General features: G+C 39.0%; 1 protein-coding gene across 6 annotated transcripts in view; it reads right to left on the reverse strand.

Moving 5' to 3' along the window:
* ARL15 (ARF like GTPase 15) overlaps positions 1–17,359 on the reverse strand; it is a 184,608-nt gene that overhangs the window by 71,004 nt on the left and 96,245 nt on the right. For 5 of the 6 annotated variants that reach the window (XM_083576325.1, XM_083576327.1, XM_083576323.1 and 2 more), the window contains one exon: positions 13,528–13,736. In XM_083576325.1, coding sequence (XP_083432451.1) covers positions 13,528–13,736 — 209 coding nt within the window. Of the gene's footprint in view, positions 1–12,286; positions 12,359–13,527; positions 13,737–17,359 lie in introns of all 6 variants that reach the window. The other variant, XM_083576328.1, reaches the window with a different exon arrangement.

Below are 17,359 nucleotides of genomic sequence, written 5' to 3' on the forward strand. Positions count from 1 at the left end.
AAGCTCATGGATCCTAGTTTCAGAACCGTTATCTAAAGTATGCACAGAGCTGGTTTTGTGATCCAGTGGGCATAAGACTTAGTTATCTAAACTTATAGGAGAATACAAAAACAAAGTGTGCCTTACTGTTTAAGAGCATCCATTTGTTTGGCTTCCTAACGCCTGAATGAACAATAACATAGCTTGGAAGACTGCACTTTCATTTTTGTAAATGACAGCTGGGCCAGAAATAATGTTTGCTACACATCAACGACTATCAGTGCAACAGCTTAAAAGTATATGCACACATCACTTCAGTTCTCTTAACACCCAAGTGTTCAACACTACTTCCAATGTAGTTTCAAGGCAAAAAATAAAATTTAATAAAAGTGGTCATAAAAGGCACACCATTATCAATATTCTTTTTAATATATGAAAGCATTAGTGCTTAAATTACTATTTTACCAACACAAAACCGTCAACCATTAGAATGGTTGTTTATACTTACATTTAAAGCAAAATGATCAAATAAAGCTAACATTCCAAACCTTTGGGAACTATGATGCCAACCACGTGCTTGTGCAAAAATTCCCAATCATCACTTTTATAAGTATCAGAAATAAGAATTATTTTGGACAGAAGAATTTTAAACCTTGTACATGAATAGTAGATTTGCTTTGGGGTTCCCTGACCTGTCATGAAATAAACCAGGCTTACTACTCTGGTCTAACAAGTCTTTTTCACACTGTTCAATCACACTGCATCTCTTCTCCACAGATACTACTTCTCTCCCACTCTCTGTCTAGCCATCCTCCCATCAAAGCAAACAAAATGTTTACTGTAACTCTACATTATTGCTCATTAGATCATAAATTAGTGGAGTGGAACTGCATGGAGTTCCCAAATGATAGTGACACTTAAAAAAACCCAAAAACCATCCATGCCAAATGAAGGAAAGAAAGACTGAGCATGGGGTCACCCAGATCAATGATCAAAAGAGACCAAAGGATGAGGAAAGTCCCCCCCCCCTCATAAATCAGAATACAATCACACAACCTTCCCCTCTTTTTATTCATTTTGATATGCAACCATTTGAAGTTTTTTCACCCTTTCAAAATGTGGAAAGTCAATTTCCTTTTTTTAGCATTCTCAGTTTTCCATTTCTTTAAGGATTATTTATTATATCTGTCTATTGGCCTTTCTTCAGAAACCCAAGAACTGTGCCCATAGAATCTCAGTCTCTTTCAAGGTACTGGCTGAACTTGGATCTACTTACTGCCAACCATGGAACTACACCATGGAACACTTTAATGCCATTTCTTGGACCCAAATAATAATGCATAATTATTTAGTAATTAACATTTAGGTTTCATTCATTTCTCCATTCCAAGATACTGCTTCTTAAGTGAAGAGTACTATTATGCCATTGTATCATAGCTTTCTGACTGGCAGCCAAGGTAATGAAGACCAGCCAGCATTTTGAAACAGTGTATGATTTCCAGTAACTAATGTCAAGGTTTTTCTTTAAAAAAATCAACTTTGTGGAGAAACATTTAAAGTGGCCTTATTTAACACCTATGCAAAGGAGGAAAAGTAATCTAACATTCTGGAAGCAACTTCAAAAGTAACCACGAGAAATGGAATTGACAGCTCTACATTTGAAATGCTTTTAATAATCTTTGATAGTAAGAGGTTGCCCCAAAGAAAACAGTAAGCAAGTTGTGTTTTTCTACATACTTGGCAGACCAGCTAAACCACAAACTAATTCTTATGAACAATGGGGGCGAAGCTAATAGCAAACAGCATGTTATCTGACTGCCCTATAAAAGGTGTAGAAACATAGTCCAGAATCCATATTAGACAGACACATACTAGAGAAAACTATGCAGAACCGCAGATTAATTTCCTGCATTTGTTGTCTCAGCACTTCCCACTGCAAAAGACACAAGCTTCTACAGTGGTACCTTGTTTCTCGAACTTCAATCCATTCCAGAAGTCCGTTCGGCCCCCGAAACCATTAAAAAACCAAGGTGTGGCTTCTGATGGGCTGCAGGAGCTTCCTGCACTCAAGCGAAAGCTGCACTGAATATTTGACTTCCGAAAAACATTCACAAACCAGAACACTTATGGCATTAGGGAGCTGATTTGTTCCAACAACTAAGCCGTTCGAGAACCAAGGTACCACTGTATTAAAAATGAAAGCAGCAGTTTTGTTTCTTTGGCAGTCAAATATGCTTCAGAACAAATCACAGAATGGTTCAGTTTCCATGCACATGTACCCAGTCTTTGTGTTCTGTTATTATCCTTTAATACAAACACACACGTGTTCGTTGCAGATTTTCTACTACAGGCAACCCCCAATTTGACCAGGGGTTGCGTTCATGCCCCCCCATGTGCGTTTGTGGAACGCGCATAAGCCTGCCCCATTACGCCCCCTGTTCTGCACTCTTCCGGGTCCAAAGTGTCCCATGCACAAAATTAACACACACAAAATGGTTGCCACCTGGAATCTCACATTTGTGTTCTTGAATGAGAAAATTGTTGTTGTTTTGCTATATTATATTTACTATATTCAGCAAAAAGGAGCGGTCTGGCTCTGTTTTCACCAAGACCAAGAAAAGGATGGCATTTAGTATTTCCCACAGTATTTCTCATTGCTCACACTGACTGGAGAATTAAGAGTACCAGAACATGACTTGCCAACTAAAACTGCTGAAATGGTTATCACTTTATTTCTTTTAATTGCTCTGTTAATAACTGATGATGATTGAACATCAAGAAGGTCACCTTAAATTCCCCACTTCCAATGCCTTGCTCTTGGGAACATCAAGTGTATTCCAGTCTTCATGCAATGCAGCTTTGCAAAGCTAGTTTGGAACTTAAGAGCTTTTTCCAGTATTTCAAAATATAGATATAGGACAGCGCTATACTGATTCAAATGGGTCTTCTTTAAGCATTGAATGTCTGGATCTAAGCTTGATATTTATGGGGGAACTGGAAACCTGACAAATAACATATTTATCTAGCACAGTCACAGGTACAAGGCTTGAAGGCAGATACCAGAGCAAAGCTTCCACTGCAGCCATTGTCCAGGCTACTAGTTAAGACTGCAGAGTCGTAGGCATGTTCTACCACATTTCTAACACCTTTCAGAAAATAATTACATATTAAAGCTTAAAAGTTAGCTAAAATCAGTTTTGCTTTGTTCCAAAATAGTATTCCAGATCTTATTCCCCCGAATAAAACTGTATTGCTATATTACATAACAGACTTCCAATAACGTGTTTGAACAAAACAGTTATGTCCTCAGATTCAATGACGACCAATGATAGAATACAGTTCTGGCAAAATAATCATTACAAGAACTTAATTATATTAATTACTCTGCTTCTAGCTGTATAAAGATTGTTTCTAGATTCTGGGTAGCTGGTATGTCACGTTTCTCTGAGGGTGTATGCTTGTCTGCTGCTGAATCATTGTTCGCTGTAGAAATGAGAGGGGAGAATGATTTCCTATTCCTCTAACAAAGTGCCATTATACACTAGACAGACTACATTTCAGAACAAATAATGGAACAGACATTGCCCTTAGCATTATCTTTAATTCAAAAATTCAATACATCCCACTTGGCAGTAACATTTACAAATTATAACATATTCTTTCTACAAGTTAAAAGCTAGTAGTAGATGCAACACCAGTATCTTTTTTACATTTGATTTAAATATAATATAGTAAACTCTTATTATGCTAGAACACAGTATATAACCTAGCTGACCATGCTGGGAGAATGGCACAAATACATCAGCTTTAGTAATTGTTATTCATTACAAATGGTCAGTTAGGTTAGGGTCAACGTACCCAGATAAGCAGCAGCAGTATATCACATACATTTCCAGTGTAAGTGGAATGCACTATATTTGTAAAGTTGCCAGGATGACAGCCTTAGGACAGGTCCTGGCCAGAACTCTTGCAGTATTTCATTTCATTGCTGAACCTCAATGTTCCGTAACTAATTTCCACATATTTCCCATACATATGCACTTGATCCTTCTGGGACTGCAGTAACAGCTTTTTAAATTTTATTTCTTTTCTTCATAAATGCTGAATTTGCATGATCACGTCAATACCTCTTGAATTTGTGTACACCCTGATGAATCCCATGTCACGGGGGCCCTTCAGATAGAATGGCTGTAGCCAAAATACAGGCATGCAAAACAACTTGTTTCAGCAAAAGCTAAACCTGCTAAACAGAAAAAGCTGGTCGGTTTTTAAAATGCCCTCTGAACAGGAGAAGGGTGAGGAAAGGGCCTGCAAGAAGAACTGCCACAGCTGCATTCAGGTCTCAATGGATCGCAAAATGCAGTGCTGAACATGCTATCTTCTCACCACGAGTGGCTTCTCCAGTGTGACAAAGCCACCCATGGTGTACAAGAATACCATATATATATTAAAATTAAAACTAAACATACATACAAAAGCAGAAGGATCCCTTGGGCAAATAACCTTTACTCTTGATATTGGGGGTGGTAACATGTCATTTTTTCTTCTTTTCTAAAGATTTGCTCTGTTTATAAATATCAAGTTGTTGTCCTCGAGGTCTTATGATATTTTTCACTTGAAGCTGAAAAGTTGCTAAGAATTCCAAATAGTAGCATACGCCACAGGATGCATCCAAACACTGTTACCATCATTTATATATAAAACAGATTTTTGCCGTGTAGTTGGAAATGTATCTTTTGTTTGTTTGCCCTATAGCATATCTTAATTTTTAAGTTAATCTTTTGGCAATTCCTAGGGACCAGATTTGACTGTATAATAAATTCTTATTTAACCCCTCTAAATATTTCCATTTTCTTATACATGCTGGTATGTAGGTAGCATAGGTAGGAAGATATAATGAATTATTTAACCAAATCAACCTCATTTGGCTCATCTAGTATCCCCAGTAATGCTAATGCTATTCTTGTTTAGTTATTGAGTCTTTTTCTAGGAGCACCATCTCCCAAAAGGCTGACACTGAAGAAGTCTCTCACAATAAGTGGAAATATGTACCTTTATATTTTCTTGAAGCACCAGCATTTACTTACCATTTAATAATATCCTTTACTAAATAAAGGGACTTACCTACCTAAATGTATGCTCTTTTTCATTAAAATTCTTCAGATTTCAGGTTCTGTTTCAGGCTGGCCATTATTGTAAAAATCCCTAATCCAACATAATTCCTTTAGTCACCCTCAAAAAAAACTATTCTAACTATAGCAAAGTGGATGATAAAAAGCAAGAAAGAAAATAGGAATTGGTTACTTCCATCTAGGTTTGGATATTGTAATCATTCTTAAGAAAGGACTTTGTAGGTCCTTAAGATTTTTATTAAGACAACAAGTTGCTGCTACAAGGATTCCAACTTGACTATCATTTTCTGTACTGATCCATGCTTTAAACATTTGCTTTCTTTACTAATGGTACAGTAGTATCTTGGGTTACAGACGCTTCAGGTTACAGGTGCTTCAGGTTACAGACTCCGCTAACCCAGAAATAGTACCGCGGGTTAAGAACTTTGCTTCAGGGTAAGAACAGAAATCGCACGGTGGCAGCGGGAGGACCCATTAGCTAAAGTGGTACCTCAGGTTAAGAATAGTTTCAGGTTAAGAACTGACCTCCGGAGCGAATTAAGTTCTTAACCAGAGGTACCACTGTATTTGTTAACTGATCTGCCTTGTAACAAATGGATATTGGGGATAACCAGGACTTTTCAATGAGCTGGAACTCATTGAAACTCAGTTCCGGCACCTCTCAAGTGGGTGCCATTGCCTTTACAGTGGTGCCTCGGGTTAAGAACTTAATTCGTTCTGGAGGTCCGTACTTAACCTGAAACTGTGCTTAACCTGAAGCACCACTTTAGCTAATGGGTCCTCCTGCTGCCGCTGTGCCGCCGCCATGCAATTTCTGTTCTCATCCTGAAGCAAAGTTCTTAACCCGAAGTAATATTTCTGGGTTAGCGGAGTCTGTAACCTGAATCGTGTGTAACCTGAAGCGTATGTAACCCGAGGTACCACTGTATAAGAAAAGGCATTCATGGCGAGTTCTGGCACCTCTCCTTCTTAAAAAATAGCACTGGGGATAACCTAACCCCTTTTACGTTTTGACTTTTATAACTGTTTTTTTTTTTTTTTTAATTCATTATCTCCCCTCACCCATTGCTGAAATATTTAACCTTCAATTATTTTTGGGCAATAGTGTAATGTTCTATTGGAAATAAAAATTGGAAATCTCTGGAAAAGATATAGCCTTCTTGATAAATAATGCATTTTAATTATTGCTGTTTCCCCCTTAAATTGATCGTTTTTGCCAACTTTTTATTGTTTTTAAGTTTGCTTTATAAGGGATATAAAATTAGCTTGCTAAGGTATATTTAACTGTTTGGGTATAATGACATTTAAATACCAAAATTGTTTTGAACCAATTGGTAATTGCAGCATACCAGGAAGGGTAGGGGGCAAGGCATTTTAAGTACTGAACTACGAAGTAGTCAACTAACAGAAGATTCTAAATGTCTTATGAAAGTAGCCCACACATCCCATTATGTCCTTAGGCCCTATGTTTGGAAAAATACAGACCCACTTTCCTCTTGGCCCCTCACTATCCAGTTCCATGTCTTCATCACCATTTTCACAGGTCCTGGCTTTCCAGGTCACTGCCTTTTCTTTGAGCCAATCTAACAGTCTGCTACTTGACTTCTTGTAACTCTTGGGTGGGTGTCAACTGGACCAATCAAATTGTAAGTTTTTATTTTCTCTAATAAGCATAGAACTTCATCTATTGTCACCACTATCTGCCTCAGTTCCTAAGACTTCCCTTCTACAAAGGTTAGTTCAGGCACTGGGATCTGCCCTAAATCTTCCAAGGGTCCCAACCACCTCCCTAGATGGCTTCCTGCTATTGATAAATTTAAATAACTTCTTGTTGTTCATCTTAATGTTTTTAGCAATGTGTCCATCAAATTCTTTTTCAGCATCCCTTACTGTCTCTTTCCACATTTTTCTTGCCAACGTTTGTGGGTTTTATGGTTCTCTTCATTCGGACAAGTCTTATTGCCTCTATAAGCTACTCTGACTCTTACCAGTGGTTTAGAGCAGGGGTAGCCTTCCAGATCTGCACCAGGCAGCATAATCAATGGTGAGGGAAGATGGGAATTACATGTAGTCCAATAACTTCTGGAGAGCCACAGGTTTCCCATCCCTGGTTTAGAACCTTGAACTCATCCAGGATATGACAGACAAAATCTGGCAGCTACTTTGTGTTAGAACTGTTATTTTTTCCTGAAGTGAAAGCTTCATTAAATATTGTACTGTGTAAGTACAGATAACCTCTTAAAACCAACAGTTTCAGAAGCACCCTGACCAAAATTCATATTATATTCAATTGTCTGTAATACTAGTCCAACAACTTGTTTAAAACAGAAGGTTGCTGATTTCCAGGAGCCTCACGTGGCACAGTAAGCTGATCCAGCAAGACATCAAGGGTGTAGCATTTGGGTGTAGTCAGGGCTGCATAAGGAATATGAATGAAGGGAATTGCTAAGTAGTTTATCTTGGCCTAGGGAATTCAAAGTCTTGCCACTGGGCTTAAGACTCCTGTTGAGTTAGGATGATGATACCAGGGTTGTAACTGACTTCCTACTCTGATACTCTTCACTACATAGTTGTCTGGGATGGAGGAAAGGCATGGTGCTTCACATTTATTTACACCAAAATGCAACAAAGAGGTTGACTAAAACAGACTTAGTCTGCATTATTATCACAGGAAAATCCTCAAATATGTGCAAAAGGTAAATGCAAGGGTAACAAAGAAGGCAAACGGTTAACAAATGTGTGTGTCAAACTCTAGCAAATCTTATCATCAGGTCCAACAACCAACAAGCCTCTGTAGGCAAAAAACAAAAACCCATCACAAAGCCCACGAGAGAACACCTAGATAAAAATCAAACTCCACAGAATGGACTAGCTTGCCATACACACAAAACTGTGAGTCGACAAGGAAAAAAAGTCTGAACAGGCAATTAAAAAGAGGGGAAGCACAAGGCCCAGATGGGTTTTCAATGGAGTACATTTTCAATGGGTATCTATAAGAGCTTCCTAGACAGCATTATAGAACCATTCAGACAAAGGTTCCTGGACGCCATTCAAAACAAAGGCAGCATTATAGTAATTAGCAGAAAATGGAATGCTTAATTAACTGGGAAAGAGTCTACACTTTGCTCATCATACATCCCCATCAACTGATCTATTTGGATGCCAAGAAAATAGGTAAGGCTTGCCACTAAGACTGGAAAGATTTTCTCTTTTTTCCCAAATTAATAAACCAAAGCCAAACTGATTTGACCCAAGAGGCTGCTGCTTCTCAGTCACCCTTAAGAAGCACTGGGGTTTCTCAATTTATTTAAAAAACAGCTTGTTCAATAATGTATCAGGATTGAGAGCCGGAACTTAATGTACTGAAGAGAAGATACAACATACACTGATGAACAGCAGGGTTTTGTGTAAATAAAGGCTTTCTTGATTATTAAAATGGCTTTAGGCTGCTCCCATCTGGGTTCTAACAACAGAGTGGTGACATCCACATATGAAAACCCACACTGGGACAAATGGGGACAGAACACATTCTTTTTTCTTTTTTAAATTTTTTTTCTTAAAGATTTTCCTCGCTTACTGAAGCACATGCATTGTCTCTTTCTTCAGGTTGCGTTTTCTACAGATCACTTGGATTTGTTGTGAGACACTGGTGTTATATACAGTATAAGGGTGGGAAGAAAAGAGTGGGGGCGGGAGAGAGGAGTGGGGTGGTAAAGCTTATGTGCTTTTACTTAGTGTATGTGTGGGGTTTTTGTGTCAGTGTCACTTGGGTAGGTTCTCTTTCTATTTACTTCTTATGTTTCTTTCTTGGCAAGAGAGGTTGGGGTGGCCTAGGGTGTTGTTGATTGTCTTTGGTTGGCTGCAGTGGGATTTGTTTGTGGGGGGGGCGCAGATTGTTGGGTCAAGTTAGCCATATTGAATCATATGCTGTTGGTGGGTTCGTGTGGTTGTCTTGTTGTCTTGTGTATGCGATAAAGAGGAGCCATACTGGAGTGAAGGTGTCCTCTTCTCTTTCTCCCCATGTCAGTTTCAGTCTATTGGTTAGCTTTTCTAGTAAGGCTGTTTCCCATACTACTTGATACCAGTGTTCCATGTTTATTCCTGACAGGTCCCTCCAGTGTCTGGCTATGATGTTTCTGGCTACTGAGAGTAGGTGGGTTATGATATCTTTATAGTGTGAGTGGGCATTGTTATATTGGAAGCTCTTCAATAGGGCCAGTTCTGGATGTTTTAGAGGAAAGGGTATGCTGTTGTGGGAGTGTTTTCGATTATGTCTCTCTCCAAGTGTACCTATTGTTTTGTCTCATCTTCTAGAATGTATGGGATTATGTGGCACACTTGGTTGGCGATGTAGTGTAGTTCGGTGTTGGGGATTCTCCATCCTCCTCCTGAGGTGAGGAGGTGCAGGTGTTTGGGGCTTATTCTTGGCTTTTTGTGTGAGAAGATAAATGAGTGTAGTTTTTTCTGCCACTTGCGGCATTGGGTTAGTAGAATCCAGATTGGAAGGGTTTGAAATAAGTAGGTTAATTTTGGAAGGTTGATGATTTTGATCATGGCTATTTTAGCTGAGAGAGTGAAGTTAGGATTACTCCATTTCTTCAGGTCTTTGTGAATTTGTCACCATAGGGTTTATAATTGTGGTGGTATAGTTTGTTGCCTTTGTCCATGGAGTTTTCTTGGCAGGGATACTGGAGTGGCTTGCCAGTTCCTGCTCCAGGTGGATCACGTTTGGTCAAAACTCTCCACTATGACCTGTCCATCTTGGGTGGCCCTGCACGGCATAGCTCATAGCTTCTCTGAGTTATTCAAGCCCCTTCGCCACGGCAAGGCAGTGTCCCATGGACTGCAAGAAGATCAAATGCATCCATTCTTAAGGAAATTAGCCCTGAGTGCTCACTGGAAGGACAGATCGTGAAGCTGAGGCTCCAATACTTTGGCCACCTCATGAGAAGAGAAGACTCCCTGGAAAAGACCCTGATGTTGGGAAAGATTGAGGGCACAAGAAGAAGGGGACGACAGAGGACAAGATGGTTGGACAGTGTTCTCGAAGCTACAAACATGAGTCTGACCAAACTGCGGGAGGCAGTGGAAGACAGGAGTGCCTGGCGTGCTCTGGTCCATGGGGTCACGAAGAGTCGGACACGACTAAACGACTAAACAACAACAACAAGTTTGCTGAGGTTTCTGGTTATTTGTACCCTAGGTATCTATTGGATACGGCAGAGTTTTATCTTTGTGATGTTGGTGAATTCTTTTTGGAAGGGGAGTGTTGAAGCACATAGCCTCAAATTTGGCAAAGTTTACTTGTAGGCCCAAGGGACAGAGCATATTTGGAAGAATATCTCTGAAGTCCTGTTTCTAATATTAACCTATGAAGGAGGGACTTCTCAATGCAGGAAGTTCATCATGTTCCAGAGATTTTGAGCATGTAGATCATTCTGGATAAGCAAGGAAATTCCAGCTTAGGATATTACATTACAACTACAGGTAACAAACAGCGAGCAAGTCATGTTTCTTTAAATCCCCGCTTCCTCAGTGTCTAAATTGGCTTACTGGATATTAAATATGATCCCTAAAGAAGTTTTTCTCTGTGATTTGCCTACTGTATAAATCATATGTTTAGAAGAAGCAGCACATTTCTAAACATTAACTTAATTTGTTAAGATGATCAAATAAGAAAGCATAATGTTCAATGCTAAAACAGGAAGTCATCAATGTAAATATACTGTCAAAAGAACTGGAATTCTATATCATCTTGGCAGCATGCAAACCAATGGAAAAAAGCCACAATCTTACACTGGGCATTTGGTACCACCCACTCTGGAATATACCTATAATTTAAAAAATCACACCTAATTTGAAATTTTGACAAGGACTAGAACCTCCAGAGACTTTTTAAATGTTTTTGCATTTCTTTATGACATAAGCAGCTGACCATCATTTTCAAGATAACTTTCTTCACAAGCCTGGCAAAATTGGAACTATACTTGATGATTCGATAAAGTTGACAGTCTTTACATAGACTTTGTTATTCTAACTCATATGCAACTACTTGTTCTACATGCCTATTTTATAGCTTTGTTTTTCATCTTTTAATTTATTTCTGTAGTCATAATTGTTATATATGTTTTATATATATTATAAAATGAAATAATAATAATAAACTTTACCAAAAAAAGAAGGGAAGCCATAGAATAGAGAAGCTATAAAAATTCTCAAGTTTTTAACATACTTTAAGGGTATGGATACATGTACATTGCTTTTCACATAAGCAAGTAATATTACCAAAAATTATGGATCTGATTCCTTGGTTTGCAAATTAAGTTACATGTGTTTTTCTTCTTAATGGGTTGGATAAATAATCTGTACAATGCTATTTTAAAAAATGCCATATATAAAGAAAAATATTTGCTTAAAAAGCTTCATATTTGGAAAACGTACAGTATACCTCCCACAAGTCAATATCACTAACAGCTGTTGCAGAATCTTCTTGGCTCTTGCATAGTTTTAGGCAAAAGGGTCTTGGAACTACTAATCAGCATTCATACAACATTTCAGATTGAAAAATGCTCTGTGGTCTTCAAGATTGCCCTTCAAGGTACCACTATCACTAATATCACTATATTATAGATAACTATATCTGAGAAATAGGCCACCCAATGCATATATAGTAAAGAGAGGATATAATGTTGACCTTTAAATTCCTAAACAGCCTAGGACCTGGATACTTTAAGAACTGCTTCATCAATAGGAATCTACCTAAATAATGAAATCAGCATTGCATGCCAAAGGATCCCATTCAGGTGCATGCAAAGGTATGGGCTTCTGAATTCACATATCCCCATCAACTGTTGCACTCTCCTAGCTTCAACACCACCACCACCACCACACACCAGAAATGTCAAAAAGACAGACCACGTATTTTGACAAGACAGCACTAAATCCCTCTTTCAATAAATGCATAATTTACTGAGCGCCGTTTTGCATTAAGCACAGAAAATTGATTTTCCTACTGCTAGAAACTAATGAACACCTAGGCTTCATTTGTCTCCTTAACTAGAAGTGTAACTCTTGTTTGAGTTAGCTTTTTGTCTTTCTTCTTCTGTGAAAGGATTAAGTCTACAGTGAGTAAACTCTTTTAAAAAGCTAATCTGAGATCTAAGAAGATGCCTTACATTGAGTTAGACCATTAGTCCATCGAACTGGCAGTATCTCTCCAGGGATTCAGACAAGTGTCTTTTCCAGCCCTACATGGAGATGTAAGAGAATTAACTCCGGGCTTTCTGCATGCAAAGCATATGCTCTTCCACTGAGCTATGACACCAACACATGTACTTACTTTTGTGAACTTTTCATATTAGTGAAGGATACCAAAAAAAGAAAGAAAGAAAGAAATGGGGAAGTACAAACACTAACAGGTTTATTGTTGCAGATTAACTTCTCATGGACTGCAGTACCACTTCATCAGTTGCATGAAGCTACACATACGATAGAGCAGGTTTAATCTGTGATAGTTTGTTCCTGTTTTGGAAATTTTAATTGGCCCAGAATTTGACAGCTAGGTTAATGTTTGGTGTTAGCTGCAGGAAGTGCATAAAACAAGTATTATGTGAGCCTTGCTGCTTGCGCATTTGTTTCCAGGCTAAATTCAAGGTCCTAGAGCTCACCTTTAAAGGCCTTAAACAGGTCTAACTCCAGGGTACTTGAGAGAGCTGGTTCACTTATGTTCCTTCCATTGCAATTTGGGAACGAACACCTGTTGAAAATCCTACCATTTATCAGGCTGATGGTCACGATCAAATGTTCAGTATAGACCCAAATTATGGAACCATAATTACAAATGCACAGTTTTGCCCATTCCTCACAGTAACCATATTATAAGCAAGATTAACCCTCACCCTCCTGGAGTTGGAAATCTGTGCTAAATTTTTAAAATGTTAGGAGCAGGAACTGCAACTTAACCGCTAACCATTAGCATGAGAGTAAACATGAAAAGCTTTTATACAGAAGTGTGTATATTGCTGGGAGCTTCACGCATTGGAGGACAGAGAGTGCTAAGGCTGTTCAAAAAATGAAAACAAGATTAAACTAACAGCAAAAAAAAAAATCCCAGATTAAAAAACAAACAAATAAACAATGCAGGCAGGCAGGCACTTTCAATAGCTTTCGGTAAAGTCAGTTAAAAGCATCATTTTCCCCTTAAGCAAGATATGCGTTGAAAGAAGAATTCATCAAACCCTTACAGGTCCTGCACATCACACAAAAGGTCCATGTGCAGAGTGTGTGTCTGTGCGCACGCTCACGCGCTCTCTTTCTCTTTCTCTCTCTCTCCCTCTCTCACTCACACACACACACACACACTTCCCATCACAGCAGATAACTAGGAGAATGTAAGACCTTCCTGTGTTAAACATACCTCTTGTACTGAACGAGCTGCTGGCTTGTCCTGATGATTGGCCAATATTAAAAATGGCAAAGTGCATAACTGTGGATGCTGAAGCGCAGAGTGCAGTTCATTTCTAGCAATTTCTAAATCATCTTCTGAAGAGGCACTGTCTAATACAAATATTACTCCTTGGGATCCTTGGTAGTAACGACTCCAGTACTTCCTAATATTGTCAGCTCCTTTAATGATAATTAAAAACAAAACAAAAACAGAAAGGTTGTCAGACCAAACAGAACAATAAGATTTCAGTACTCATTTAAATAATTAACTATTTTATGCTGTGAACCGCTTTAAGATCTTCAGATAAAGGGTGGTATGCAAATTTAATAATTAATAACTCATTCCACAGCTTGTATATAAAAATATGCGAAGTCAATCTCTGCTCCTACTCATGTTCATATTTTAACCTTTTACACTCTCAGTAAAGTGTTAACAACTTAATGGGACATATTTTGGTCTTTAAAACATGGCCAATCTTCTCTGTTCCTAATGCCAAAATGGCTACTGCTTTCTGGCTTTACTTTTGCCATTTTAATTGTTACCTGTTTTGCAAATTTTTTAAAAGTTGGATAAAAATATGTAAATAATAATAATTCTTTACTTTCACCACAATACCTTCATCTCTCTGTAGGACACTCATCCTAATACCTCTCTGCTCTATTTAATGGCTTCACTTCCCAATTTACAAATATTATTGGTTTTTTAACACTTTTAACTCTCTTTTGGACTGGTCCCTGCCTTCCTTACCAGACACTCCACTACTATTCTCATAATTCCTACCAGAGGTCTTCACAGATCCAATGCCGCCTACAGTATTTTTCGTTCTATAGGACGCACATTTACCCCTCCAAAAATTAAGGGGAAATGTGTGTGCGTCCTATAGAGCGAATGCAGGCTGCGCCGCTAAGCCCAAAGCCAGAACAGGAAGACGGAGCACTGCGGAGCCCTCCGTCTCGCTGCTCTAGCTTGGGGATGGCTGCGCGCACAGCTTCTCCAGGGCAACGGGGTGCCTTCACCCCGCTGTCCTGCAGAAGCTAGCAAGGCTGTTCCCAAGCCAGAACAGCGAGACGGAGGGCTCCGTCTCGCTGCTCTAGCTTGGGGACGGCTGCGCGCAAAGCCTCTGCAGGGCAGCGGGGCGCTGCGCCCCAAAGGCTTCAGGGATCTTTGAGGCTGGCAGTGGGGGAAAGCAGCGCTTCCCCCCACCGCCAGCCCCACAAGCTCTGGTGAATGTACCTTGAACGCACCTTGTTTTAGAGGGGGAGAACAAGAAAAAAAAATTTCCCTGTTCTCCCCCTCCTATGGTCCGGTGCGTCCTATGGTCCGGTGCGTCCAATGGAGCGAAAAATATGGTACCACTTAAGAAATATTTTTTTTCAAATGGCATTTAACCCTTCGTACAGCTTCTTTAAAGGCTACTTATTCTGCAGAGCCCCTTTTTATCCGGACTACAAGAACTTCAGCTGGTCTAGAGAGAATAGAACTTGCAAATCATCATCATCCAATAGCACTTTATCAACCCTAGGACTAAAAAGGGTAAGTGAATTTGCCTTTTGTTTTTCCATTCATTTTTACTTTCCCCTGAAACATCTCCAGCTGTCTGTTACTCAGATAATGAACTGACAGGACAATTTGTCTGTTCCAACTCAGAAATTTTGCCCTTATGCAACTGCTAAGCACCATATTGGGCACTAACCCAATGTCCTCATAGAAGGCTGTCAGCGTCCGGCAAAAATAAAAGCAGACTGCAAGCCTTACATAAATGAGAGTTCTGTTTAAATAAAACAGTAACTTTTTCTTCAAAGGAAAAAAGAGAAGAGTGATGTTTCTTAAGCAATCTTTTTCATCTGCAATTTATGTCAGCATTTAACAGATAGATTAGCAGCTGACCAATTTAATCCTATGCAGTGAGTCTCCTCAAAATGCAAAATTGGAGCCACACTCAATGCCTAAAAGAGATAATTAACATGTTGATCAATAGGGTGATCAGAAACCAACACACTAGAATTTCATATAGGTAAATATATCCTTATTAAATAAGTTTAAAATTTTAACGATTTGCCTTTTGTAATAGCCACAGAAGTAAAGATGCTTTGGAATTGAATACAGCAAACATATTTTGCCAGAGAAGTAATATGTCCTGATTTCTATCAATATACAAGATTCTACTCGCCTCTCCCTTCCTATTTAGAGTTTCCTTTCAGATTTCCATTCATAAGCAACTCAGTCTTGGGGAAATTACCAGATTTCGAACCAGTATCACATCCAATACTTCAGACACAGTTCATAGAAGATTCTCAGTTCAGGAATAGGCAGATACTACTGGCAAACTAAACAGCTCGTCGTTTTTTCCCCCTTTGGTTCCGAATAAGCTTTCTGGAGTTGTTCCATGAGTATATGGATGAAATAAATAAATAAATACTTAGACAGCAGCCTTGGACAGCTTTCTCCTTTATCTGAGGCCACTGGCAGCCATGATTATTATGTTCTACCACCACTGTCAGAGGAAGTATGCCTCTGTTCCTGGGAATCACGCGTGGCAGACTGCTGTTGCACTCATATTCTGCTTGCAGGGTTCCCACAAGCATCTGGTTGGCCGCTGTGAAAACAGAATGCTGGACTAGATGGGCCATTGGCCACTTGAGCAATAACGCCAAATGGGAAGCATTTCATCATTAGCTACTTTTAAGAGCAATACTTCCATTAAAGAGGCATCACCATACAGAATTGTTTTCTGTATGGAAACAACGGATACAGTGGTACCTCGGTTTTCAAGCGTCTCGGAAGCCTAACATTTCGGAACCCAAACGCCAAAAACCCAGAAGTAATTGCTTCCATTTTTGAATGCGCCTTGGAAGTTGAACAGCTTCCGCTGTGTTTTTTTTCTTTTTTCTCCATTGACTTTGCCAACCTTCCTTTGAGCCTCAGTTGTCGAACATTTCGGAAGTCGAACTGTCTTCCAGAATGGATTACATTCAACAACTGAGGTACCACGGTATGGAGATTTAATAATTGTGGATTAGTATCTTGGCTAGGGTCTGCTTAGTAGATGTAAGTAATTGCAGCTGTAATAAATTGCAGTTTTAGTGTGGTAGCACCTACACTAGGGAACTCCCTGTCTATTGGTATCAGACAGGCATCTTCACTGTACCACTTTTGGGGTGCTTAAAACATTTTTGTTTAGGTAAGCCTATCCAGACTCATATGTGTTGACATGTTTTAATCTTTTTTTACTGTTATTTTAAATTATGTTTAAGTGTTTTTTATTGTTTTTAACTGTTTTTAATTGATCATTAAATTGAACAGTGGTACCTCGGGTTACATACGCTTCAGGTTACAGACTCCGCTAACCCAGAAATAGTGCTTCAGATTAAGAACTTTGCTTCAGGATAAGAATAGAAATCAGGCTCCGGCGGCGCAGCAGGCCCCATTAGCTAAAGTGGTGCTTCAGGTTAAGAACAGTTTCAGGTTAAGAACGGATCTCCGGAACGAATTAAGTACTTAACCCGAGGTACCACTGTACTTATAGGTTTTACCACACTCAAGCAGTATCTGCATTTTGTTAAATGAAGTAAAATAACTATCTCTTCAATGTGTACTTCAATACAGTAGCCTAAATTGATAATACCATTCATATGAATTAGGAGGTTTTCAGGTTTTTTGCTACTCAGAGATCTGTCTTGGCTAAAGTTTCAAAAATTCTCATTCCTTACACTGGGTGCACACTCTTTCAAGATACCACATTCCCAGCATTTGTATGGATATTATTTTTAATGCTTTACTAGTCCTACTTCTGAACCGGTGT

The sequence above is a fragment of the Podarcis filfolensis genome (genome assembly GCF_964270895.1).
Source record: "Podarcis filfolensis genome assembly, chromosome: 11".
Taxonomy (NCBI): Eukaryota; Metazoa; Chordata; class Lepidosauria; order Squamata; family Lacertidae; genus Podarcis; species Podarcis filfolensis.